At 37.2% G+C, this 27,914-nt stretch overlaps 5 protein-coding genes across 7 annotated transcripts; all 5 read right to left on the bottom strand.

Moving 5' to 3' along the window:
* Nucleotides 1-400: 400 nt before the first annotated feature.
* On the bottom strand, nt 401-1,436 carry LOC121742980. Its single transcript, XM_042136142.1, has 3 exons — nt 1,229-1,436; nt 957-998; nt 401-860 (listed from the first exon to the last, which is right to left on the bottom strand). Exons 1-3 carry the CDS (start codon nt 1,379-1,381, stop codon nt 540-542), a joined length of 516 nt encoding a protein of 171 aa, XP_041992076.1. The 5' UTR covers nt 1,382-1,436; the 3' UTR covers nt 401-539.
* Nucleotides 1,437-1,692: 256 nt separating this feature from the next.
* LOC121742979 (ruvB-like protein 1) lies at nt 1,693-6,204 on the bottom strand. Its single transcript, XM_042136141.1, has 12 exons — nt 5,982-6,204; nt 5,500-5,688; nt 4,918-5,049; nt 4,675-4,824; nt 4,269-4,424; nt 3,151-3,285; nt 2,997-3,062; nt 2,780-2,886; nt 2,423-2,522; nt 2,240-2,331; nt 2,074-2,143; nt 1,693-1,988 (listed from the first exon to the last, which is right to left on the bottom strand). The coding sequence occupies exons 1-12, from the start codon at nt 6,060-6,062 to the stop codon at nt 1,899-1,901; spliced, it is 1,368 nt and encodes a 455-aa protein (XP_041992075.1). The 5' UTR covers nt 6,063-6,204; the 3' UTR covers nt 1,693-1,898.
* A 411-nt stretch (nt 6,205-6,615) lies between these two features.
* On the bottom strand, nt 6,616-10,027 carry LOC121746206. Its single transcript, XM_042140131.1, has 8 exons — nt 9,763-10,027; nt 8,935-9,444; nt 8,631-8,793; nt 8,251-8,539; nt 7,576-7,648; nt 7,405-7,495; nt 7,211-7,290; nt 6,616-7,087 (listed from the first exon to the last, which is right to left on the bottom strand). The coding sequence occupies exons 1-8, from the start codon at nt 9,808-9,810 to the stop codon at nt 6,959-6,961; spliced, it is 1,383 nt and encodes a 460-aa protein (XP_041996065.1). The 5' UTR covers nt 9,811-10,027; the 3' UTR covers nt 6,616-6,958.
* Nucleotides 10,028-12,439: 2,412 nt separating this feature from the next.
* On the bottom strand, nt 12,440-18,495 carry LOC121743150 (zinc finger CCCH domain-containing protein 24-like). Of its 3 annotated transcripts, XM_042136369.1 has the most exons (15): nt 17,939-18,078; nt 17,637-17,771; nt 17,304-17,567; nt 17,102-17,174; nt 16,747-16,879; nt 16,515-16,668; nt 16,261-16,341; nt 15,936-16,058; nt 15,218-15,388; nt 14,928-15,062; nt 14,587-14,682; nt 14,136-14,453; nt 13,890-13,933; nt 13,552-13,797; nt 12,440-13,037 (listed from the first exon to the last, which is right to left on the bottom strand). In XM_042136369.1, exons 2-15 carry the CDS (start codon nt 17,691-17,693, stop codon nt 13,025-13,027), a joined length of 1,908 nt encoding a protein of 635 aa, XP_041992303.1. In that variant the 5' UTR covers nt 17,694-17,771; nt 17,939-18,078; the 3' UTR covers nt 12,440-13,024. The 3 variants fall into 3 exon arrangements, with proteins under 3 accessions (XP_041992303.1, XP_041992301.1, XP_041992302.1); XM_042136367.1 differs by lacking the exon at nt 17,637-17,771 and having other exon boundaries at nt 17,939-18,495; XM_042136368.1 differs by lacking the exons at nt 12,440-13,037; nt 17,637-17,771 and having other exon boundaries at nt 13,328-13,797; nt 17,939-18,495.
* Nucleotides 18,496-20,786: 2,291 nt separating this feature from the next.
* Nucleotides 20,787-26,161, bottom strand: LOC121743544 (serine/threonine-protein kinase GRIK1-like). The gene is made up of 13 exons (XM_042136871.1): nt 25,949-26,161; nt 25,477-25,742; nt 24,995-25,354; nt 24,027-24,101; nt 23,896-23,940; nt 23,517-23,591; nt 23,039-23,126; nt 22,835-22,959; nt 21,921-22,016; nt 21,599-21,665; nt 21,402-21,517; nt 21,251-21,329; nt 20,787-21,177 (listed from the first exon to the last, which is right to left on the bottom strand). The coding sequence occupies exons 3-13, from the start codon at nt 25,289-25,291 to the stop codon at nt 21,026-21,028; spliced, it is 1,215 nt and encodes a 404-aa protein (XP_041992805.1). The 5' UTR covers nt 25,292-25,354; nt 25,477-25,742; nt 25,949-26,161; the 3' UTR covers nt 20,787-21,025.
* Between the last annotated feature and the right edge of the window lie 1,753 nt (nt 26,162-27,914).

The raw sequence follows: 27,914 nt of genomic DNA, 5'->3' as shown, positions 1-27,914 counted from the left end.
TTTCACTGTGTTTAGAAATAAACCGCGATTAATTGTTCGCTAAGAGCATCTCTCCAAGGAAGGAGGTAAATAAGGTATTTGAGGAGATATTATACCTTCTTTCATTTTGAGTATATTGTATCTTTACCTCTTCTTAATAGAAAAGATATAAAGTTAATTATTTTTTGCTTTTTTAATTTACATTCTTTCCAAGTTCATTACTTTTTAACTTCTTAATAGAAAAAGTATAAAATTAGTTATTTTATTTATTTTTTTAATTTACATTCTTTCCTTAAAGCTCATTACTTTTTAAAAAGGTATAATAATATTTTTTGAAAAGATAAATAAGAAATATAGCTTTCCCTTAGAGATGCTCTAAGTTCTAAGTAGTAGCAATACTAGTACTTTTTCATTTGCATGATTAAACCAACCAGTCAAATAATATTTTTTATATAGAAACTTTTAATATGCATATAATAAAAACCACAATTAACATATTAATAGTAATTTTCAGCCTACATAATCGACTTTACCTTCCGGTGGACAAATAGCCTGAGGAACTAGGTTTCCGACTGAACGGTGGTACTCTCAGCTACAATACTAGTACCAGTAGTAGAAGCGGCAGAATCCTCAATAGCAACTTTAGCCACCTTCCTTCTCGCCCTTCTCCGCTTCAGTGAGACGCCGGCGGAGGATTGGGAAGCAACGCCGGCGCCGTAGGTGAGAATAGATGTGACGTGGCAGTCCTGCCAGCTGAGAGATTTGAGGTCGTCTTTCACTTCCTTCAGGGTTAAGCTTGCATCTCCTGATACGCCGTCTAGCAGGCTCGACCGCTGGAGATCCATCAACTCCATTGTTGAAACCATTTCCATCAGAATCGCCTGAATCACATTCCAAATCGTAAAAACAAAACAAAACAAAACAAAACACTACCAATTTAAAGAGGTGATAGGGAGAACTTAGTGTAGTAGTCGTGCCTTTGGAGCTTCGATCTTTTTGAACCCATGCATGCTAATGACCTGCCAAAGAAAATGCGAGTAGATTCAGCCCCAAAATCTCGGTAGATCTGACTGATGAAGAAATTAAAAGCAAATGCAGAACTAAAATCAAATCCAGATCGGATTTAAGATTGAACTCAACAGATTCAGGATCGGTGAAAAGAGAAATGTAAAAATCAACACGACTGAGGAACAGTGACAGTGATTTATGTAAAAAATGAAACAATGACGAGAAAGAGGCGCGGTCTCACCTCGCGAAGTTGACGAACGGTGAGAGGCAGATCGCGGTCGTCAATGAAATCGAGGTAATCTTCTACATCAAGCTTCTTCCTCTTCCAGCCTTCACCGTCTCCCAAAACTTCCATCACTATATTGCAACCTTCCCCGTCTCCCATAGCTTCCATCACTCACCGCCTGTGTGTGTGTGAAGTGTGTGAAGTGATAACCGCGTGTTCAGTAAAGGTAGATTTCGCTATATAAACGCAAAAATTGCACGGAAAGGAAATTACAATATTAAGCAATTAGAGCGTTACAAATTACCACATATTTTCTTCTATTGTTTAATATGAAATATATTCACAATTTTTTAGTTACGACATCTTTTATTTCAATCCAATCCAATCCTATATTCATTACTATAGTATTCGAAAACTCATTTGTCGCCTCAATCCACACATGCAAATTTCCATCGACATAAAATACAGAACCTCAAAAGGAGCACCAAATAATCGACAGACTATTGGAAAAACTAATCCGAATGTGCCAACAATTTGAGTGAATTTCCTAGACAAGAATTCACATCTGAATCAATGCGTGACAGAACAACACAACCAGAAAGATTCAAGGATGTCCTGGTCCGTGAGACGGCATAGATATTAGACGAGGGGCGACGGTGGAAACATTCTCGCTTCAGCAAGTTCCTCACGAGATGTATCGGTCCTGCTGCTCTTGAAGAAGCTTTGCTGAAGATTTGGCATCCAGGTAGAGAGAATTCACTTCTTCAAGATCCGCCTGCAACAACGTACACCAAGCGATTATTTCCTCATAATCGTTGATGGTAACATTTTCCAAAGTCAAGTTAAACATATCATCGTACCTTGCAAATAATATCACGGCCATTCATCTTAGCAACGATGCTGGAAGGAGATAGCAACTGGACGGCATGTCTGGCGACACATTTTTGAGCCAGCGTTAGATCTAATTAACACTCGAATGCAGCGATGTGGATAGCGATAAAAGATGATGAGAAAAGACAAAAGAACCTCAATGATGATTGCTGTCCAATCTCTCCAAGATAAGCAAGGCTTTCCTCGTCTATTTGGAGTTCCTCAACTTGTGCTCGGATAGCTAATATCTATATCACAGAATCAGCAATTTAATATAAGCAGCAATACAAGACATTGAGCATTCAGCACCACTGCAGAATAGTTTTTTGTGAGATTAACCTGTATCATCTCGGCGGGGCCATAGGTTTCGGTTCTTATGATAGCCAACCGATCCAACAAGTCAACTGGTATACCATGAGGACTAGTCATGTCTGTTCCTCTGCCAAGCAATGTTATGATCTTAGCTTTGACATACAAATTAGCTGTTGAGAAAGCAGGAATGAAATCTACATTCTACAATATAATCCTTTAAAGCAAAATATGCTCAAAAGCAGGAACCTATGAAGACTATGAGTCTTGGATACAGTTCACAATATGTAAAGGATATTACAAATTTAAAGAAATAGTAGCAAACTTGACCCATGTTTATCAGAAAACCCGACTTTTACAAATATATATAACACTTCATCTGCATACCTGACACTACAAATTCCTCGATTTGTGGCAAAGATCACAATGGGAGATAGCGAACTTTCTAAAGCACGATTTAAATAAGAAAAGCACTCCATATCCAGCATATGAACCTGAGTTGTTTTGAACAGTTAGCCAAAGAAGGAGGCATAGAGTCAAGGTTAAGAAATAAACTAAAAATAAATTTAACAAAAAAAGAAACACATATATGCAAATTAAGCACCTCATCAATAAACAAGACACCAGGAACAAGCTCTGCAACACCTTCATCTATATACCGGTTGACAACCTGGAATTATGAACATAAATAAATAATCAGCTTCAAAATATAGGGCCTAAGAAGCTACAAATACCATGCAATGGCTTTTAAGACACACCTTGTTTATTTCTTGCCGCAGCTTGTCAGTGATTTCAGTTTTCCTAGGTTTCATCATCTGACCCATCAGAGACAATATATCTTGGCCTCCTTGGGGCCGTGCATTTGCAGCATCAAGATCGTGCAATGTAACATCCTTAAAAGAACATATGTACACAAATTAATTTTTATCACTTTACTAAACAAAAAACATAACTCAAACGTTCATGATCAAACCACATAGAGCCTCAATGCATCATAATTCATCAAGCAAAACCAACTTGAGATGTTCATACATTTCCACTCGGAATCAGAGACTACTGCTAACATTAAAGACGGGATCAAACCAAAAGTCTAGATATTAGAAAAGTTAAGTCTAGAAGCTCCATAATGCCAAGAACACAACAAGTACCTGCAGCATCAACCAATCTCCGTACTTTAAATGCTAATGACCTATCACACAATCAGCACACTTGCCAGAAGCATGATACTCTTAACATGTACAAGACATGGTTTAACAAAACTTCCACTCAAATTCAGGACAAGAAGATGATGAGATCAGCACAAGGACAACCTAACCAAGTTTTAGGTTGTGACTTCAACAGATAACAGGACCGGGAAGTATACAAACTTAGGCAAACGAACATGAGGAATGGTACTTCTAAAGTTTTACTTATAATTTCCGTAGTAGTGCACAATGTTATCAAATAGCGGATATGGCGGCGCCATGGCGCTATGGCATGGCGTTCTGTGGTGGAAATGCCATAGCAACATGGCGCTGCCATAGCACCGCCATATCCGCCATTTGACAACATTGCATGTGTACTGCATTTAGGAATGAGGCATTATGCAAGAAACATGTATGTTAGAGCTGTATTTTATGCTTTATTAATTGTTTTAAGAGTTTTAGATGTTATATTTTTCTTATTTTCCAATTTTTGAATTATGTATAAATAATAAGTATTATTTTATTTATTTAATTATTGACCGTCATATCCGCCATACTAATACGCCATATCCCTGTGGCGGTTTTTAGGCGAACCGCCATAAGCCGCCATACGAGATTGATAACACTGGTAGTGCATCACTTTTTCTAGTATATAATAGCTATAAATAACTTTGCTCGGCAGGGTAACAAACCTGCACTATCTCCTTCTTTTTATGAACTTCTCCTTTAGGGAGTGGCACATATTCTTCTGCCTCGAGATCAAACTCAGTAGCAAAAGCATCACTCCTTCCAACCCTTTTAACAGCTCCACTATTTGCTTCAATGTATATAACATCACCAACAGCTACCTGCAGTTCGAGACACAGACCTTGCAGCTGAATTAATTAACGCCAGAGAGATATTCATAATAAATGAAAAGGATGTGTTACTGTCATGAAAGGTTTATCATTCATACAACATCTTTTAGAATCATTATACTGCCCTAGCAGATTAGTACGAAGATATAGCATCTCTAGGCACTAAACAATATGTGAAAATTGGCATGATTATTAAAAGAAAGAACAAGTGAGGATAGGTTTATCTGAGACTGAGACAAACCTTTTCCTTAATCAAGGCATCATATATTGTCGGATCCAACTTCAATTGTTTGGTTCCTTTTACAGTCTTCAATCCAATTATAACATGGCTGATACTTTTACCATAACCACCAGTCACACTTTCAGTTTCTTCGGGAGATAGTTCGGTAACCTGCAATATATAAAAGTTAGCAATCAAAAAAGCAAAAGTTGCAAAATAGCTGCGACTTCTTTCAACATTCTTTTCTCATAACATGAGACTTGCCTCTCCTTCGTAAACTTCCTTGTTTTCTTTAATGCGGAGACCGATAGCCCGCCGAAAGTTTTCCATTAGAACCTCCGTCTTCTTTACTTCTGATGAATATACCTCTGATCCAACCATCGGGCAAAATGGAACCTGCATTTCAGAAGACAAGTAATATGCCATACATCAAACAGAGACCGTTAGAGAGTACTAGTATTTACAATGCATGACACACTGACACTAGATTTGTAGAACATGCCAAATAAAAGACAACTAAACAAGTAAAACATAAGTTCACTACGCTTAGACAACCCCGATTGGCATATAATCTCTGAAATAGTATGTTCTCATCGAAGAGCAATGGCAGGTTGCAGAAATTTTTCATGTCCAATGCATGTATAAAGGGCAGAGAGGGAACTAAATTCGAGGAAAGCATTAAATGCAAACAAAAGAAGATAGGAAAGACGAGTGAGAGCACAGTATCAGGCCACATAGATAGAGAATTTCCTTTTGCTTGTGAAGCCCTAGTTTGAGAATTTCAGATTTCAAGTTCGATCTATATAAGATTAAAGGAATACAGGAGACAGGAGCAGATATACACACCTTGCTACCAAGTTCTTGGGAAATTCCAAGAGCAAGCGCAGTCTTTCCAGTGCCAGGAGGACCAGCTAGTAAGAGGGCACGGCCAGCCATCTTCTTCTGCCGAATCATATCTACCACAAGGCCACCAGCTTCCCTTGCGGAATCCTGACCCACAAACCCAGCAGCCAAAGGCAATGCTTTTCCATCGGGCTGCCAACATAAATTAACAGGGCAACACAATAAAATCAGATAATGAAAACAAGAGTTTCAGATGACACTGAACCAGATAAACCAAAACGTTACTATGTAAAGAAAAACCATAAAAATTAAATGGTGTAAAGCTAATACAGCGCTAAAAATTGTGGGAGGAACAAACCCAGAGAAAAACCCTAAAGCTTAAACCCCCAAAACCGTAAAAAGCAGAAACTTGTAAATTTGTGTAAACATAACAGTATTGACAAAGGAAAGAAGGCCTAGTTAAGCATAATATTGAAAAAGTTAACCTGGAGGCCAAGGCCTTTAATGTGAGTGTGAGTTGCGATTCTCTGTTTCTTTGTGGTTGATTGCACTTGTTCTATCTTCATTCCTTATTTCCTTCTCCTTCCTTTAAGAGCTGAGCTCCCTTGCTCTCCCTCACACACTAAATTATGTTTTCCTGCTAAATTTACAGAAGCTTCTGTAGCTGTAGTAGACGACGCAGGGAGGGAGGCGGAGTTGGATGTGTGATCTTTGTTTATTTCTAAACAATTAAAAAGGCTCAGAGAAAATGAAAATGTTCTATTTGTTGTTGGGCTGTTCCGAGGCCCATTCTCATTTAACTCGTATAGTATAGTATTAAATACTGGAGTAGTTTCTTTATTTTATTAGTTGAATGAATAGAGAATGTAATAGAAATAATAATGTTGTTAGTAGAGTGAATAGAGAAGAATATAATAGAAATAAAATATAATTTTCCATTTAAGAATGTGTATTTTGGTACATCTCAAAAATACAAATGAATCATTTTATAGGGGACCTAGGGAGTATGTATTGCAAAATTAAATTCACGGATGGATATGGAATTTCCTCCCGCTGAGTTTCGAATTTCGATGATAGTTTGGGTCAATAAAGCCTTTAATACTTTGGTAAACTACTCCATTAGGAAGCTCAATCCCTTCATTTCCCAATTTATAACGAAATAGATAACAAGAATTCATCAACAATTGAGGGCAGTATTTATGCCGAGCAATGGGGTGTTTCAATTCTAAGTTCCAAATTCAAACAACAAGCATTTGATCGTTCCATATATCTTCCAAACTATCTCCACCTGCCCAGTTGAGAGTTGAAGGGGTATCCTAATCTGAACAAAATAGATATACATTTCATTACTAAAAGCTTTTTTCATGGCCTAATTCCTAGGTATCATACTCTATGAAACATCCATTTTCAGCTGCAACCGTTAATCCTCGTTCCGGAGCACGAGACCTAGAAATGAGGCGGTCTAGAATGTGGTAGCCCTACGTCGTTCTCTCCATCTGATGATCTCCACGATAACAGAAGCTCCACTCATCGCCACGCCGAATCCAGAAAATGTGGATAGAAGGATCGATACAACAGGTTGCACATGAATCTACACTCATATAACATTGCATATCTCAGGTCGCAAGAAATCAAGAGATATAGCCTAAAACCTGTTCAAGACTGGTTCAAGCCATAGAATGCAAAATCTGCATCACGAAAATGAATTTCTTACCACGTTGTAGAATATATGAGCAAAGAGGACAACAAGAATGAACTGGCATGATGCATATGCCCACACAAATCTTCTCTTCACTGCAAGATATCAAAGAATGCTTAGCTCTTTCTGGCCGAGGTTTGATAATTAGCTTTTAATAATTAGCAGCACCCCAGCATTACTCTCTTTTTTGACTGAGAATTAGAACATACCCATAGCTGAAGATGTCATGGATGAGAGGAGGCCAAGCACACAAGAAACTGGAAGTGATATAGCAATTGCACTGGACTTCAAGTTCTTAACCTGCATCATAAACAAACTTAGTTAATAGTGAATTATACGCTGTGCTTGGTCTCCAGAAAATAGATTCCACGCGACCTTACCAGTAGCTGCTCGAGAAAACAGAAGTAGGCTAGCATACCAACAATGACAAGAATAGGCAATTCCTGCCAAATTCTGCATTGAAGAAACAAAACAGGCGTGGTTACACAAAGATAACCTATTAGGTGTTCGTTGCTTATACAAGGCAGTAAGCCAAACAAAATGTGTGTGATATGCAGTATCTCTCAGATGCAGGAAAGGAAGGAAAATGGTCAAATCACATTTCTCATAGGTTTTCAATGCTCTTTATATGTCTATTTATGTGCTCAACTGTGCAGATTTATAGATCCCCTCCCAACTCTACACATTTTGAATGTCAGCCATAGTCATGGGCGGACCCAAGAAGAAGACACGAGGGGCTTAACCCCCTAATAAACTCATTTTTTTAATACTATATTTTTTAATAAATTTATTTAAAATTTTGAGTAAAATTTTAAGCAAAAGTCCCTATTAACAATCTAAATCACTCAAAAATATACTTTCAATTTAAATTTGCTAAAATTAGACCCTATACAATTTTTTTTTGCACCCGCCCCTGGCCATAGTTTCATTTGATAATTTCGTGTAGTGGGAAGTTAAGCAGAAACAGCATAATATGGGGTACTCTGTACTCATATTCGATTATTTTGAGACCAAATGACATAACTTTAGCTTCAGATATATAGTTGGCCACTTGCCTGTGTCCATTGAACTCTAGTTCTCTTAAATCTGTTGCCCTAGTTACAGAGCTTTGGACGCGTAAAAGTGTGACTGGTAGATTAAGAACTTCTTGCTTGCAGACTTCACATGTCTTGTTGCCTTTGATGGAAAACCATTTAACTGCACATTCTCGATGAGCCAAAGAAAGTTTGCCTTTGCAGCCACACTCCAGCTTAAAAGTCTCTCCATCTTCACATAGCTCAACCAAACAAATTCGACACACAGCTTCCTCTTCTGGTATGTCTTCTCCACCAGCTTCGTTATTCTCTGAAAATAGCCGTAACTTCATATGCATACGCCTTAAATGAAGTAGAAATAAGATGGATGCAGCACCTTAATTAGATTATTTTATGATTACCATCATTTTTTCCTGTTGAAGCCACAGACACCTCAGACTCCGCATTCTTCACTTTGGGTGTTGAGGGGATCACACGAAAGAAAGAGTTCAGTTTCGGAATCCCATTTTCCTTGTTGATGACAGGAAGAGAATGCGAACGAGACATGTGTCCAACTTCTTTTATCTACAAAACCAGACAACCAACAAAAATATGTTAGGTACACTCACCAATCTCAAGCAGCCAACAAGTCCATACCATTACCAGATAAGTAGGCCACGAAGCAGAGTTTTATTAAAACTACTGGACGATATCTAACGAGGTTACCTCAACTGTGAGATGACTGTTAACACTTCCTCCATGAATACTCTCCAAATTTTGATTTTGGACCTCAGGTACAGGCATGGATGATGCCCTCTTAATCCTTGGTGTGAAAATCTTGGTGAGCGACCATGAACGCGAAATTGATAGCTTATCTTGTGTAGCAACAGTAGAGGAGCTCGAATCAACATTGACAGCCTTGTCCACATCCGAATTCGAACCCCAGTGTTTGAAGCCCAACTTTGGCATAAAACTCATGATAGAGGGTTTCCCTCTGGCTGAGGAGGGTTCAGAAGATTCATTTGGCAATGAATCATTAAAATCAGACGTTAAAAGGAAGTTCACTCTCTTGGGAGTCGGAATTGGAGTCGGAGGCATGTTTATTTGCACGACTTCTGGAGGAGACTCGTCGGCTGCTCTGGTAGGTATCTCCAGGAAAAGATTTGGTTTCCTCCATTGCTTGCCCTTGCCCTTGCCCTGCGAGGTTTCTTCCATCATTTCTGAAGGATTTTCCATCTGAGAATAAAGCTTGAATTAGTATAAAAGCTAAAAGCAACAAGTAGCTTCGTAAAGTGAATAATGAAGTTAACTACTCCACAAAAATGCATATTTTTAAGAAAGCATGAAAAAAGGAGAGAAGTTTGTCAAAAACTAGCATTTTATTGCAGTGTAATCGTTCAGCTAACGAATAGAAGTTGAAGAAACTAAATAGACGCAAAAACGGAAATTTAAAAGGCAGAAGGAATTCGGAATATGAGGTGCACGCATATAGAAATAATGATTGAGAATCAATGATCCAATGCAAGGAGAAGAAGATTTAGAATTCGAATTTACGTGAGTGGCGATCGGAACAGCAACTTGTGGTTGAGCGCTGCTCATCATCTCGGTATGCGAAAAACGAAATTGGAGAAATGAATCCGAGCTTTTATGGAGAGAAAGACATAAATTGTGAGGAATCAGAAGATATAAATGGAGAAGAAGGTAGGTGTTGGGACGATGCCACTGTATTTACTACGCACGTCTGCACAAGAAGAGAGAGTGGATGCATTCCCTGCTGCTGCCGCCTACTCTGCGTTTTGCTGCCATTTTTTTTATTCAAATTCATGTATTTCTTTCCAATAAATATATCAGTATTCATTTTTTATTTCCACCAAACTAATCTTTTTATATTAATACAAAATAGTATAAGAGATATAAAAGAAATATTAATCCCCCATTCATAATTACAACGTCAAATTTGATTGGCACAAATTTTAAGAAAATGCAATAAAAAATGGAGTAAAAAGATTAGTGAAATGTTACTCATACTTTTAAACATAATTTTGTAATGGAATGTGAATGAAATAAAGTTAGGTAAAATGAGTTCCATTAATAAAAAGTAGTACTAAAGTAAATTATATATTTATTGATTAACGAACGAAACAAAATGAGACGATCATTGATGGAATGAGAGAGTAATTAATCTATTAGTAAAAAATGAGAGTTGTCACATTAAAAAGAAAAACTTACTATAAGTAGCTAAATACTCATTCCGGCGGACGACCAAAATAGAAAAACCATGACTATTTTTCATGGATGCATGTTTTTTTATTTCAATTTTGTAAATGTTAGTTAAATTTTGTATTTATCATTATCAAGAATTTCATACACCAAATTAAAATACAGTCCTTAGTATAATTGTATGAACGTGATGATGGGATTAAAAAAAATAGCCCATTGAACCCATCCGCATTATTTCACATTTTCACTACTCTCTATTTCGTTTTCGTGCTTTTGTATTGTCCACGTGGCTCTATTTTTGTGGTTGTGTGTATTTTATTACTAGCATGAGAATAAACAAGGCTTTAGAAGTCCAAATTATGTATGCGACGACATTGCTGTAGTGTAGTATACTCCCTTCTATGAGAATTACAAGCCTTTCTTTCAGGGGAATATATAAACAACTGTTTTTGGTTTGAGTCAATGGCATTGTTTGTTTCTCATATTAATTTTAAACTTCAAATGATTCAAATAAGAAAACTCCTACTCCACTCCACGTGTCAGATATTATGCCTACTACTACAATAGGAGTAAGATTAGAGCTGGGTAAAAATACCGAAATACCGAAATACCGCCCTTACCATATCGAAACAATACCGAAAATACCGGATTTTCGGTATACCGCAATTTTCGGTAAGGTATCATACCTTACCGATTTATTTCGGTACGGTAACGGTATGAATTTTCATATACCGAGGTATACCGGGGTATACCGAAAATACGGTATATACCGATATCAATATATGCCAAATTATATCAAGTAGATTCATACTTTTACCACACAAATAAATATTTACATGTAGAAATAAAATCTTGTCTCATTATAGTTGTCGGGCAATCATGTAAATATAAAATCAAATAAACTCAATTAGGAAAACTTGATATCGTTGAATCAATTAGTTTCAAACAAATATAAGATTTTAGTTAAATTAGTTCCAAACAAATATCATTGAACGTTGTGTGATTGCGTGAAGTTTAATTGTTGCAGTTTTTTTTATTGAATATGTTTGAGTTTGATTAAATTTCATGTTTTCTAAGTATTTTTAAATTTTTATTTTCATTTGTGTTTGTATTTAGAATTATTTATAAAGCAATGATAGTTTGGTATGTCGTACTGTAGTCCGATATACCGTAAAACTCTGGTATTACGGTATACCGAATTTAGATATGACATACTGAAAATAAGGTATAGTATCAATATTGAAATTTGTCATACCGAAAATAAGGTATACCGAAAATTTTGGTAAGGTAAAGGTATGGTTTTTTCTCATACCGAATTTTCGGTAAGGTATACGGTATGATGGTTTCGGTAAGGTATACCGTACCTACCCACCCCTAAGTAAGATATTGCGTTTGTTTAAATTTTGCTATTGGAGTAGTTTACTTACATGCATGCACGCTTACTGATTGCACGTGACAAATTAAATCAAGATTAATGAATTTGAACAAACGATGATGACTCCAAATACATAGTTTTAACATGATTTGTGGCTCATATTATTTAAACGGCCATGTAGAAAAAGTACAAATTTGAACATTAAAATTTTGATTTGACCGGTCATTCTCAACCACACAATGATGCATCTCCTCCTAAAAGAGAAAAATGAGAATGAGATGGTGAAGAACAATTGGTGGACAATATAAAAAATAATTTAGATAAACTTGGCTAATCGTCGAAGATTGGTGGAATCAATATCACGTTGATTGATTAGGTTTACAAATAATCAATATTATCACGTTGATTGATTAGGTTTACATATAATCAATATCAAATTTTACGTAGATAATATAAATGTAAAATTTCGATAGGCATAACCAATGATTCGGGTGTAAAATAAATTATTGATGAGAAGTTGGGACCAATATTTGATTTGATAGTGAATAATGATTTAAAAAATATATGGTCTTTTTTTCTGATGGAATGTAGCACCAATAATAAAGTTGGTTGGTAGTTACTATTAGCAATACCACATGGCTCCAACACCGCAGACTATATATAAAAGTATTGATGAAGATGTACTCCTTTCCGCCTCAGCTTTTGCTTTTCTTCATTACACAAAGTCGAACACTAATTATTTTCTAATAAAAGCAAAAAACATGTCGTATCATCCCAGTTTAAATGATAACTGAACCGAACAACCATTTGTAGGTTTTTTTTTCACACACACCTGAGTTCGTGATACATTTGTCAAGCTAACTAGCCCTTCCCAACCCTCGTGGCTCGTGAACTAGCCTCCCTCCAGCCGGATTCGGTCTCGTGAACTAGCCTTGGTCAGGCTTGTAGACCAGCCACCCTCCGCCGGGTTAGGCCCGTAGACCAGCGCTGTCCCGAACGAGTCAAGACTCATCAGCTTGCCAAGCCACAAGGCAACAAGCCTTGTAAAAGCCCACAGGGGAAATTAATCCCTCAAGACATCCTGGATGGGCGGTATCCTTACCTCCATTCTCAACCAGTTGAGCTAGGAGTCATGGATAACCACCACTTCTAGGGTATCTATTACATTTTGTTTTCTTTCTGAATAAGTCATTCCAGCTTAATTTTTTTTTGGAATAAATACTACACCACACACCTGCACAATGCCACCACACTCTTCATTAAGAAATTTAATTAATTAGATTTCATTTAAATCTTCTAATTAAACGGTTTTAGAAAGAAAATTTTAAGCGGGATGAAATCAATCATACAGGTATTATTGACCAGAAATAATTATAACTATAAACAATAATTACGTGACAAAATCAAAAGACAAGACATAGTGGCAAAAGCATATTAGTCCATAAAAAGGCGTTTCTAACTCCTCCATTCATAACAAAGCAAACCATAAAGATTGGACAATCTGCTTTATGAATAACTACACGATTAGACCATAATGTTTCGATTTATTTATCCTGTAAAATCAAATTGTGGAGCAATAATAATTTATGATCAAACTGTAAGTTTGTATAACAAATTCTGAAGAAGTCTCAGCTCCGTTAGTAAATTAAAAGAAAATGTAATAACTCAACTGAAAAACAAGCAAGATGTGCAACTATGGAATACCAAAAAAGTAGATGATTCATCAACTCATGTTTAAACTTATTCACCTCTCAAGCAGCATCACCAGCTCGCAGTGGGGTGTATGAGGGAAAAGATCGACGGCCATCGCTTTCACGGGTTTGAATGGCTCGGACTCAGGCATAGATTTGGATCTGTGACGGGCTAGACCAGCTGCGCTCATATTTCTCCATCCCCGATTGTTCTTATTATTTCCTTTCTCAGATTTATCGGGTGAAGGCGTGCAGAGCTCGATAGCGTTTGCCACCAGACTATCAGGATTGCAGGAGATGTAGCTGAATAAAAGAGAATGGAGTCAAATTATACTGAGGGACACAACTGAGACCAACAATTTCGATTGACGAAAATAATTGATGGAGAAACTTACACGAGCCTCCTTAAACGCGACTGTGTCCTCAAAACTTTGATTACCTGCATTCACAGGAATAATTGTCAAGAACATTAGCTAGAGCTTTATAGCAAGAACAATGGAGAAATAAGAAAGGCATGCAACATTTCGTTATATGCTTGCAGCGGAATGGAAAGGTTCATTCCTATGGATAGTCTAAAAATTCGAAGATGGATACCATTTTCCTGAACTACATATACATAAAAATGCTTGAAGATCACTTACAGTGGGATGAAGTCCGACACGTGGAGGATCCACTATAGCAACGACATTTTTAAATTGTCGCATTGGGTTGCTACTACTTTGTGGAGTGGAATCCTTCTCCAACTTAGCCTCATCTTTCGAACACCCACTCACAGCATGACCATTCTCATGGTTAACAACAGAGCTATTTTCAGCTACAACCACACCATCCACAGAGTTTATATTTTCTTCAGCGGAATTGACTCCAGACTCATTATTTTCAGATGTCTCTCTGTTTTCGTCTTGCTTTTCAGGCAAAGATAGATACTCTTTCATCAACGACCCAATAACATCCTCAGCCTTGTCACAAATTAAGGAACATTAGAACAGAGGATTTGGCTATTATACACATTACTCAGTTAGTATAGACATAGTAGACATTGGTGAACTAGAAATGAAAAGGGAAGAAAAAATTAGGGAAATAAGTCCCAACCTTTCCACAGACAAATCTGCAGTTTTTAATGCCATTGGCTTCTGCATTTCTTTCTGCATCTGAAACTGCAGAAGCATTCATTTCAATACCGACGACCTGTTAAAATTGGAATCCAAATCAATTGTCACATTGAATGACTAACAAAAGGATAGTACAAGACTACAAGGGATGATCTAATTTAATATTACCCAAACCCAATACAATTGCAGCACCATATTAATAAAGTGGAGTGCTTACCTATGTTCCCAATTCAATGTTCTATCTTCTTTCTTAGCAGATATAACACCAATTAGAGGAATACATGCAATTAATAAATGTTCAAAATGGATTTTAAGCATTACCATGCCAACACGGTGAGCTAAAGTCAGACCAATAGTTCCAGTCCCGCAACAAACATCAAAGAGTAAAGTGTCAGGACCCAGGTCAGCCCAGTCCCCAGCAAGTGAATACAAGCTCTCTGCTGCAAGGGTGTTAACCTGCAAAAAATTAGAAACGAATTAGCAAATGAGTTAAAGAGAGACTAGTCATCTTCATTCTTCGCTTGATTTCTTCTTTAGGGAGAAGAAGGGCCAAACTATATGAAGTATGAAGAAAAGATGGCCTGATCATTAAAAAAAACCAGAAATTTTACCTGAAAGAAGGCAGATGGAGATATAGAGAACCGGAGATTGCTTATGTGATCATGAATTCTCGGTTCTACGACATCATCAGCTATCTCCAGTCCACAATCACCCCCTCTATGAAGAAAAATGTACCGCAAAGGGGCATCGGATGGTGCAGCATTTGATATTCCTGTATGATCCTGCAAAAGGTGTCAGACATGATTACGTGCAGAACTGACCCAACAAAGATGAATTTAGTATACAAACTGCAGTGCAGATAATGATACTTTTGGGAGGAAATCCCAGGCAACTAACAAAGAAGTACAATATAAAGAGATTGAAAGAAAACACAAACAGGATCAGGCACTGTCCTGACCTTCATATTATAGTTAATTAGCTATTTGACATTCCTAGTTCAAAACACAACAGTGGAAACTGAGACAAGGATATGTAATGACTACCTTTCAATAATCTCAATATTTATGAAAGAAAATGCTAACTGAAAAGCTTTTCAATAGAAGTTCTCTTAGACTCACCACAGTACAAAATTGTACTATTATTTTACCAATTTCTCAAAGCTACTATACACTAGGTTGCACCATATGTATTTTCTCCCTCCTACCTTATGGCAGAATATGTCATGGAAAACAAAGAAAAATTATAGATGGAAACCTGAACTCAGTCAAACATATGATAAGAGAATCATCATACACAAATCATAATATCAATTTGGGCTACTGGTTTTACCTGAATCACTAGTGTAGTTAAAGGTAATGGAGGAGATTCTGCAGTAGATCCTGCAGAAAAAGTTTGTGCTAACCGATGAAGTTCCTCTTTTACCTGCCCTTCATCAGAACCCAGGGTGCAAACCTGCATCACACAAGATATCGGGAAATACACTGAACTAGTCAATCAACCAATCAAGTCTCTTCATAACAAATTACCAAAACAGATTTCTTAGAAGGTTTTCTTCTTATACAGTCAATGAAGAATATGTACAACAATCAGTCACTCAAGCAGTAGGAAGACAGTTGGATTTATGAAATTCGAAAGGCAGCCACTGGGAACGAACCTGAACCATGAGCATGACCTCTGAAATACTAGTCTCGGAATTGTCAGCATCAATCTGGCCAGGTTTCCTACCCTCTCGAACCTAGATATAAACATTGGCAATAAACAGTCACCTAAGGTACTCGTTTTCTATTGAGTAATGTTTGAATGAAAGGATGGCATTTTTGGGGATCACAGGTGGAAGCAAATTCAGCAATTCTAACACAATTAACAACCTCACTTGACATTCACAGTACTTTTTGTATAAAAACATACCGTAAGTTGACGCCAGAACCCACTATTGTTCAATCTGTTCCATATGGGCAAGCACGACTGCTGCAGAAATTCTTGAAAGATAGCAGCATATTTACAAGCAATTCTAGAAACATTTGGGCAGTCAACGGGTTCCTCAACAGCTGTCACACCTTCCCTATATAGAATTTCCAAATAATTTCAAGTTGAGGGAACAAAATGTAGTAATTATGATAGCTCACTAACAGCAGACTACCTGAAATTCCCAAGTAAAAAGCCCACTGTGTGCTTCCCTTGCAAAGAATTTCCAACAGAGAATTCACACTTGTTACGGTATCCATTAACAAGGGGTGATTCGATTATACCCTCTAATTTGCATGGAAGACCACCTGAATGACAGCAAAAATATTAGGTCAAGGATCCATCTGCACATTGTCTCTCTATCATGCCTTACGTCTAAAGCAAGAGAGACTGTGATAGAAGTTCAAATACAATGAAACAGGTCATAACATTAATATCAATAATGTCCTCTCTGTCAGATTCTACCATGATGCTATTACAAAAATTATCAAAACCATAATCTTTTATTTGAGACAAGAAAAGAACAGGACCTATTTCTCTAGCATTCAGGATCCATTCTGGAAGTGAAATACCATTTGGACATGCCTTGCGTGCATTTCGAGTCTATAACAATAAATACAATCCGAAACTCCTATTAGTGGGCTGCAGAAGGTTTAAAGTAATATTACTGAAAAGAGAAAACAAGTCTTCCATGTAACTCAAAACATATCGAGTGAGTATGATAATACTAACTAGTCTTTTGAGGATTTGTGCCAAAGAGTTTTTCTTGTGCTCGAGCTGATCAGAATAGGACATGTGAGCAAGAGGAGTCACAGCATCACGGGCACTTCTAGCCTTTGAGGCTGAATCGCTAGGAAGTACACTGTCATTCTCATCATCATTATCTGGAGATGGCTTTTCAGGCAATGCAGCTTTATTGTTTTTCTCAAACGGTCTTTGAATGACATCTGAGACCTTTAATGTTCTATTATTTCCAACAGTTTTCCCATCCAGTTTCTGTAACAACAAGAACATGAGAAGCAAATTTCACACTTTCATAAATTATGAAGGAACATTCGGATGTACCTCCACAGCAGTCTTAGATTGTTCTTCACTTTCGAAAGTAACAAAACCAACTATCATTCCTTTCTTTTTCTTTGCCGATTTGAACACGATATCTTGTTACAACAATTTTATCAGATTCGTGATATGCATCAAGGACTGCAAATGAACTCAAGCATATAAATTAACAACGAAGATTGCAGAAGATGCATCTCTTGATTTTCAGTAGAGCAATTGTAGATTTGCAGAACCAATTCGTAAATAACTTAAGAAATCATCATTTTTCAATTCATGCAATTGCATCGAGACAATAATAGCAACCTAACCTGCTCGTTCAGAAAAAACCTAAAATTATCCGAACTCCACTTCATAGGCAAATTGACGATACATTTGGATAAACCAGAAGAAGACTCCTCCCCGTCCTCCTCCAACGCCTCCGTCATCATTATGCCGCCCTCCTCAACCGCTTTATCCTGGTCATTAGTTTTGGCCATCTTTTTAGCCCGCTCCGAGGTGGGATCCCAAGTGTTGTTGGGGCGCGGCCGGAGCTCGTCCTCCCCGTGAGCGTAGCGGCAAGTATCGCCGTGGCTGCACAATTCGCCAGACCTCCTGAAGTAGGAGCATAGGCTCGTCTTCCACAGCGGGTGCTTCGCCTTGTCGGCTGAGGGTTCCGGTTCGGGCTCACCCTCACGCTTGCGCTTCTCTGGAAGGTTGATTCCTTCGGCGGATGGAGGCGGAGGGCTAACCGATGGATTGGGCTGGTCGGTGGAATCCTGGTGCTCCACTGAGGTTAGGGTTTCAGTTGGCGGGATTTCCGCCATTGGAGGGTTTTTGAGTTCGGGAGGGTTAAAACCTTACAATGAAGTCTGGAAGGGTTGGGTTTGGTTAGTAGTAACAGTTTCAACTTTGAACATCAAATACAAAATCCCAAATTCACCCCTGAGAGCATTTATAATGGTTCAGCCATCTCAACCTTCTTTCCAACAGCCTCCCATTTTAATCCATTTTAATTTGCTAGTGTTTCATCAAATATTTAAAATAATAAGGATTGCAAAATTATTGACACATAAAAATAAGAAAATGCAAAGATAATACATTAAAATTAAAAAAAAATCAAATATCGGTTGGCGCGCAATAGGCGACAAGACCGCCGACCTCATGGCGCCCCTCCCCACCCCTTTTTGGCGCGGCTCGTGCATTGGCGCCGTCCCTACTACCGAGCCGCATGGAGGTGGCACGGCCGGCGGGACGACCACCATTGCTAATGCTCTAAAATAATTTTGGACCGAACTATCCTTATATTGAGGGTTCAATTAGGGGTAATATGAACGTTTCACCAACTTATGTCATTTTTTTTGTTGGTCACTCAATTTCAAAACAACTAACTAAATTATTTCCTTCAAACCTATATTAAATTGTTGATTTCTTTTAAATATGGAATTTAAAATAATAATATTTATTGAATTAAATAGAAAACAAAAATAAAAGAGATAAAATGAGAGTAAAGTATGAGAATATAAGTAAAAGAGAGTAAATGTAAATATAGAAATCAATCATTTGTGGTGGCACAACAAAAAAGAATCAATTGTAGTGGGACTAATGGAGTGCCATGTCGTTAAATTTTTATGACATGTTGGATTTATAATGGCCCAAAATGACATTTTTTCATAGAATTAATCAATTTTAAATTAAATAATTTTTTATTTTTATTTTTAAATACTGGTTTAACTTCTTTAGATCAATTTCATTTATCTCAACTTTTCTGTCAATTCTCATTTCCTCGGTCAATTAGCCACTGCCTCTGATCTGCACAGATTTTACACATTTTTCTGGGTTAGAGTTGTCTTGATTGATAATCATTGATTTTAGTTTGATTTCGTCTATGTTTCTATTAATTAGTTGTTTGATAATTATTTTGAATTGTTCGTAGCAAAAATTGCTTAAAAGAGGTAAAAAAATGTTAAAAGTACAAATGTAAAAATTGTAACCATGAGGCTTGCCATCAGACCGTCGACTCAGCGAGCCGCTATGATTGCACTGAGGGCTAGAATGTATTTGGTATACTGCTAACTTTGATGGGTGTCGCTATCAATCCATCAATCCACTAAAATAACCCGAAAGCGAAATTTTGCCTTAGGTTCTTACATTATAAATATGGATCCTTTACGAACTATGATGGAAATTATGAGTCAGTAATGGTTATTGTTGGTGATGGGTTGGCGTTATAGTAATCCAACACTGATGCTTCCATAATAATGGTGATCAAACAATAAAATTTGAGATCATTACACATTATTCATTCTAACACCATCACTAAACTGCTATCATCTCCCTAAAAAAAACTACACACAATAATAAAAAACCAAACATAGGTGAATAGTACCATTACAAATATCTAATGTAAACAACTTCCTAAATATACTTTCACAAATTGTGTCCGAGTTTATGTTTTCTTAGTTTTTCTTATAGATTAATAAATCATTATCATCCCATTACTGTCTGAATGTATGTTTCATTGCCGACTGATACATGATTATCTCTTCATCATTCAACATTTAGACGCTTCCAAGGTTGCAATTTCTCTAAATAATCTTCAAAGATGGGACACTTGCAAAATATTTACCAAGAGAATGCTTTTGAGTTTTTTCCAAAGTCAGAGAGAGAATAAAGATGTACGATCGCAAATTGTGGTGCGTAATTGGGTGGTATACAAGTATACTCTTCCAAACTCGTAACTCATAAAATATCGTTAGAATCATTGATGCCCACTAACACCATAAAATTTCAATTATTCATTTTCTTTAGCAATCATTATTATTTATTTCAATTATTGGCATCGTGGGAAAAGGAAAAAAAACACAAGATTAAGAGCAAATCTGAAGAGGCATACAACACCCAACATAACAACATATGCAAAACAACATACTTGAGAATACAAGAGTAACTCAGTTTCAAATACTGCTTTATCTACAAACATCATCACAAATTAAGATTCAAGATTATTAAAAACAGAGAGACTCAACACTCAATGCCCATCTCCCTCATCAATTGCAAATACAAATGTTAACTGAAAAAAAAGATTGCACACAATAGAATGGGAAACCTATCTTTTATCTTTCCCCCTCTACAAATACATCAAGGCTTTCAAATATTCTGTATTATGCAATTAATTTCTGAATCAGCAACACAATTTGAAATATATAAATTTTCTATCAAAAAATGGGTGTCAAGTTTCTCTTCCATCAAAGTACCAACCTTATATAGGTGTTTTCCATCCGTTTAACCCTTCAAATGCTTCTTTTAACTCATTTCTTGTATAAGCTGATTTTGGTTTTCGCAAGTAATCATACAACGTACGAGAAATGTCACAGTGCCTAAATTCTACAATAAACAAGATCTAACCGGCACATCAGCTATGAGTTGGTATCGTCTCCTCTCTCCTCGGAGGCTGCCTGCAGCCTACCGTACTTGCACCAACACAAGTGGTAAGGCATTGGCCCATCGTGATCTCTAACGACCCATGGATGACAGGCAACAGCCTCCAGTGTTATCCTCTGCTTTGGATCTGCATATCAAAGAGATAGGTTGGATTAGCCAAAGTGTCCAAGAATAAGAAAATGGAACCGAGGCTGACTAACCTTTGCAAAGAAGACCCTCAAGTAGGTCTCTCAATAGTGGATTCATGTCAGCAGGCAGCAACAACGGGTTATTCACTATCTGAAAGAGGAAACATTTTAAGTTAAACTAAAATCAGACATATATCAATACTGAAGCAAGAGACTCATGCACCTTGTCATAGGTGTCTTGGAGAGTCTCCCCTAGAAATGGGTAGTTCCCCATAATATAACAGTACAACGTAACTCCAACCGCCCAAGTGTCAGCAAGTCTTCCACTATAGGTTACACCTAATCTTACAAGGAAAGTAGATTGGTTACAGTAAGATGGAAAAAACATCTAGTATCAAGATTTTTTTTAAAAAGACTGACCTAAGCAGCACTCAGGCGCTGTAAATACAGGAGTTCCAGGGGAACGACGAAGCTCATCATTATCATCCTATGGACAAAAGTTACTTGTTGATTTCTATAGGCAATGATACCGTAAGTAGTGAATATCATACTAACATCAAATATTTCAGAAATTTTATTCAACAATTGTGATAATCAATAATGTGTGAATGATTCAACATGTTCATAGTTCTATTTCTGCAAGAAATTAAACTATGAAACATGCAAGTTCATGGATCAAGTGATGAAAATCATAATATATAAATAATTAAACCAACGAAGCTTGCTAGTAACATTCTCTTACCTCAGCAACCTGGCTGACGCTGAAGTCACCAATCTTAACTGTGCCAAAACTAGTAATTAATAAATTATCAGGTTTAATGTCTCCATGCACTATGTTCTGTCACATCAAACAATAAAATTAAATGTGAGTTAATTCAGAAAAACCACACATAATAAATAAAATAAATAAAGTAAAAGCCTAGAAAAACATTTTCTTAGTGAAGTTTTAAAGACATAACACATCCCCATTTTATACAGGGACATCATATATTACTTTGATGCGTATCTGCGTTATAATGTTGTCAAAACTAATGGGGACCGAATGGAGTAACAACATGGTTACCTGTTAAAGAAAAAGGAAGAGTAACAACTAACCCAAGTGGGAAGAGTTGAGGGGGGTAGTCATGATGCACACATTATGAGAAGAGTTAATTGCATACGAAACTGAAGGCAAAGTACGCCAGCAATTGCTCAGATTAGCGTGGAGTACAAAGACTCAAACTAATTTTTCAATGTTTGTTTTATGCAAAAGATCAAAATAAGTGAAACCTTCTTCATATATAAGACCAATACGACCTAACAATTAATATCTTGCATAGGGCTGATGAATATCACCCTGGCTTTAGACTAACGAAAAAAGTAGACACTTATGATAAATAGTAAATACACTATGAAGTTCCTTGTTTATATTGATCTCCTACTATCCACAAAGTAATCTGACAGATAGTAAAAGAGGCTAAATAAAATATATAAAAAAATCACATCTTTTATGCATTCCTACTAACCAGAGTATGTCAAGTACACACTATTTTACAATTCAAGATGCATAAATAGTGTCACATAATATACTATAGCAGAGAGAAGTGGAAAAGTAGAGGTTCAGAAGTAAATCCAATCTGATTATGAAAATTGTAAGAAGTGGCATTAGTAACATACATGAGCATGAAGATACATCAACCCAGAAACTACGTCACGTAAGTACTTCCGTGCAGTATCTTCCCCTAGAGCACATGAAGGACCAGTATCCTCACAAATCCATTTTCCTTCCACATATTCAAGAACTGAAACAAATTGTTCTGAGGTCAAGTATATAGCTCAAGTTAGCAAGACTAGCAATGAAATAAAGTAATGGAAGAATACCCATATAGAAGCGATCTGTTATTGGGTCATCTATAACTTCCACCAGATTGACTATATTAGGATGACTCAACACTTTCATGATTAAAACCTGTAAACATATGATATTATAAGTATGAACAAACAACTAAGATGGAACAAGCAGATCATTGCCAGAAATTAAAGGAATGGGATGATCAACTACATGTTCAAAATTTTCTGCAGCAATAAAGATAAAAATAAACAACCATGATTAATGCACAGTCAAATTAAATAAAGAGATGTGAATTGACTGGGTAAAAACATTGGCATCACCTATCATAATGAAAACATTAATTTGATGATTTAGCATTATGCAACTAGTTGATGGTCTCGTAAGCAAATACTACAGATGCATATTTGAAGATAATCTTTAACCTAAAGTGTGCAAAATATTCTATAATATGGGATTAAAAGGGGGGGGGGGACAGCAAAATGATGGTCATAATAAAGTATCAAATACCTCACGATAAACATCAGTCATGGCAGTCTCGGAAGGCGCAACTCGTAGCTTCAACAAATGAGATTTGTGAAAGGCCTGTTCACATAGATTGAGTATAGTTGGTAATGATATGAAGTGGTAGCAATTTCTTAAAAAGATTTCCATCTTGCAAAAGGGCATCAATAACGTCTCAAGCAACAAGTCTCGCTCTTGCTAGAATGGCTATGGGTTCAATACCAGCAACATAACATCCAAAACTATAATAATTTTGTAAGCACAAGTTCAAAGATTCCCTCAATAAAACCCAATGGCAGAGAACCATATTAACAATCAAAGCTTCAAGGATTCAGTTGCAGATGCAAACATCTATAGGGTTAAAAAACATGCAAGAAGATATTACCTTTATTGCATAATGTTGTCCATCAACACGGCTCCGATAGAGAACCTAAACATTCCCGAAGAGGCAAGATTACATGTTACATTTCCAAAAATCAAATACAGATAGTAAAATACCTTGAGCAAAATACTCACCACTTTTCCATAGCTGCCAGAACCAATCTTATGTTCACGCACATATTCATTAATTGTCTTGTTCCCATCATCATCCTGGCATAATGATAGTCAATACCGTTTGGAACACTACACCTTCAATCAAAGAAAGTCTTTTTAACAAAGACTTGACTAACGTTACTTCATGCAACACACATGATACACAATATTTTAACCCCTAGCAAACAGTACTAAATTAGATGTTCTTCATTCTGTAAGAATTAAGTAGTGTATATATGTGATAGGTATATCCAGTATTATATCTACTATCTCAGTTCCCCAAAGAATATGCACTTTGGGTTCGGCACGGGTTTTAATGTAAAATTGATAAAGTAAGAGAGAGGTAAAGAGAAAAAGTAATTAAAGTATTGTTAGGTGAGAATGAGTCCCACCTCATTAGAGAGAAAATACTTTCCAAAAATAAAAAGTGCATATTCTTGTGGGACAGACTAAAAAGGAAAGAGTGCATATTCTTGGGGGACGGATGAGAGTAATAAATAGTTAAAGTGGATAAGAGTAAAGTAAGAATAGTCTTCTCTATATTTTTCTCTCTCTTATTTTACTTTTTCTCCACTTTACTTATTTGTTAGTATTATTTTTTCAATATGAGTGCAGAAAATGAAACACCACTATTAACATGGAACGGAGGGAGTATCATTCAATACCAATAAGGAAGAAAGCCAAAGTTGAATGCATTCATGTTCCTAAACTAACATAAAATGATCATATTATTAGTTTTTTTATTTGGTAATATAGTACTACAACCAATTACCAAAGCCTTCTTTTTCTTATCAAGTTTCAAAACTTTTACTCCCTAGGGGAACAACGAGATATTGCCTCACATGGTAGCACTTCAAGTAATGAAGCTTTCAATAAGCACATTACAAGAACTAGTTTCTGCTACAAATAAACCTTTGCCTATACTCACAGACATGTTTTCTACAACTCACCTCGGAGCGTAGCAAAGTGTTGGTTTCCTTAACAGGGAACTCCCTGCAAACCATCCCATTCTCCAGCAGGGACATCAAGATCTCCTCCGCGCGCTTTCTTGGACTTAGGAAATCATATTCATCAGGGATACCAGTTTCCGTCATATCTCCATCATAAAAATCATCATCCTCATCTTCTACATCGTCATCATCATCCAACAAGGACTCCCGTGAAGTACCATGGGGCATCCTCCTACAGGGTCTCTCTGCCTTCTTTGGCTTCCTCGAAGAGAAACCAAAACACCCACAACAGTCCATTTGCAACAACCGTCTAGCCCAAATTTATATTAAACTGAAAACTAATAAACCTGATATTCAAACCTACAAAAACAGGAAAATGGTATCAAAAATTAAAACTTGACCGGTTGCTTCAGTGACCTCAGATTTAGAAATGAAACAGGAAAGCACTCTAATTCAAATTATAGAAGCTGTGTCTCATTAACCTTTGAATAAATATTTCTAAGACTGTCCTTTTCTTCTGTGTATATGAAATATTGAAGTGGGTAACGGTGGGGCGATCGACTATGCTATTCCAGAGGATGCCATTCAGAGAAATGAAAGAAACAGTTAATGGAGCCAATCCCATTGCAATTCAAAGCCAACATAGCAAAGTATCCAGCTCAATTATTCTCATGAGTTACAAAACTAGTGCGGGCTTAGCCCTCAATTTCCGTCTTGTTGTGCTAGCGACGCCTTGACCTTTATTTCTCTTCAAAGAAAAATAAAAAACAAAACTTTAATTAAAAAAGTAATAGTCGTACATCAAAAATAATCTTATTGAATTCAAGCTAAATTCAGGAAAGGACAAAGGAGTTGTATCATGATATTCACAAAACGATAACAATACAAAATTAAATAGCCTGAAACCCAATTATCATTGGAAATTAAACTCTCTTTTCAATTGTACATTTATACCTGTGTTTTATCCAACAAAAAGAAATCCTAGCCCAGAACAATCCGATTCTACCCAAAAGATATGAACTTTTTGTCTTGTTTTCAATAAGGGGCTTTCGGAAATGCCAGATGTTATTACAGTTTGGTGGTTATTTCACGAGAATTCAACTGGTACGAGGTCATAGGAAGGGAGAGATATGTGCGGAAAGAAAATTTAGAATGGAAATTGTTATATCAAAAAAATCAATAAAATAAAATAAAGTTTAGTATATTAATAAGGGGATATTTATATGCGAGGTTAGGGTAGATTGACTGGCACGTGCGTGGGGGTTTGGAAAATGGTTAGTTGATTGGCAACAATTTTAATGGAAAACAGTTTGATTTCCTTTTCACATTCTAACAATCCGTCCCTCCCAAACATTAATGATCTAAATTAAATCTCACTATCATGCTCTACTTTCAACATTGTTGTTTTCGCTGCATGATGGTTTGGCGAATTTTTGATGGTGATGAATGCAGGAAAATGCAGATCACGACACAGAGATTTACGTTGTTCGATTTACTGAGGTAAATCTACGTCCACGGGAAGAAAAGAGGGCAGAGTTGTATTGCTTGATCTGTTTTCTACAGCTTACAATACAGACTTGCTATATGATCTTTTATCTCTAGAGAGCTCATTTAGAACTTAACCCTTTTCTATCTGATCTAAGTTCTATTTATACATTGAACTAAGATCGTGGCTTGCATCACCACTAACTAGGTCGTGGCTTACATCACCACTAACTAGGTCGTGGCTTACATCACCACTAAGTATGTCGTGGATGTCGTGGAGGTCATGAGATCCTGCATGGGTCCACCACGAAATAGATCGTGTAGTGGAGGTCGTGGAGGTTCTGCATGGGTCCACTATCTCCCAGTTCGGTCGAAGACTGAGACCGAACTGCTGAACTATTGCCGATCTGAGAGTAGAGCTTGATTGGTCGGCTTTTACCGAGCCGTAGGCTGGGGCCGAACTCTTTGGTAATGCCGAACTGATTGGTCGGCTTTTACCGAGCTGTAGGCTAGGGCCGAACTCTTTGGTAATGCCGAACTGATACTCTTCCTTGGGCTTTGGGCTGATGGGCCGTCACTGCTATTGGGCTTGTTTAGTACGTACTCCATCACTACCCCCCCCCGAAAAGCGAAGTGAATCACTTCGGCGAAGCGAGTCACTTCGGCATTCTGGATAAAGGTACGGGGGAGGCTGACGTCAGGGGACGTGCCTTGCGCGTGACTGCATTAAATGCGACAGTAAAATCCGGCCGTTGAATCCTGAAAAGGTGGGATTCGAAACGGTGCGATGATTTTGAAATCTTCTCCGAATCTGATAAATACGTCCTTTCTTCATCAGTTGAACACTTTTGCTATTGCTTCTTCTGCAATCTCTCTCTTTTGCGTAAAAAATTTCCTTCCGCTTTCAAGAATTTCTTCAGACTTTCAAAGAGTAAGAACCATGTCTTCTTCTTCTTCTTCTGAGTTAGGTAGCGGTAGGAAAGGGGATAAGGGGTCTTCTAGCCGGAAAGAATCCGGGGAGAAGACCGTAGAGTATTTTCACAGCATCTTGAGCAAGGATACTGTGATATCTTTACACGAAAAATACTTTTTTCCTGGGGGGAAGGCGGTGGTTCCCGACGATGATCATAGGGCTAACGACCCGCCGGAGGGTTATGCCACCGTTTACGAAGCCTGCTTAGAATGCGGGCTTCGTTTCCCTCTTCCCCCACCTTTTGTAGAGCTTCTTGATTTTTTTCAACTCCCTTTAGGTCAGGTGACTCCGAATTCTTGGAGGCACTTGTCGGCTTTTGCTGCCGAACTCCGTAGGCTAGATAAGGATCTGTCTCTGCGGGCAATCCTTAATTTTTTCCAGTTTAAAAGGAAGGGATCTTGGTTTTACTTGATCCCCTTACAGCCTTTTAGGGCCTTCTGCAAAACCAAGTGGCCGAAATGG

The sequence above is a fragment of the Salvia splendens genome, chromosome 8 (assembly GCF_004379255.2).
Source record: "Salvia splendens isolate huo1 chromosome 8, SspV2, whole genome shotgun sequence".
In the NCBI taxonomy this organism is placed as follows: Eukaryota; Viridiplantae; Streptophyta; class Magnoliopsida; order Lamiales; family Lamiaceae; genus Salvia; species Salvia splendens.
This window is presented reverse-complemented; position numbering and strand designations above follow the sequence as displayed.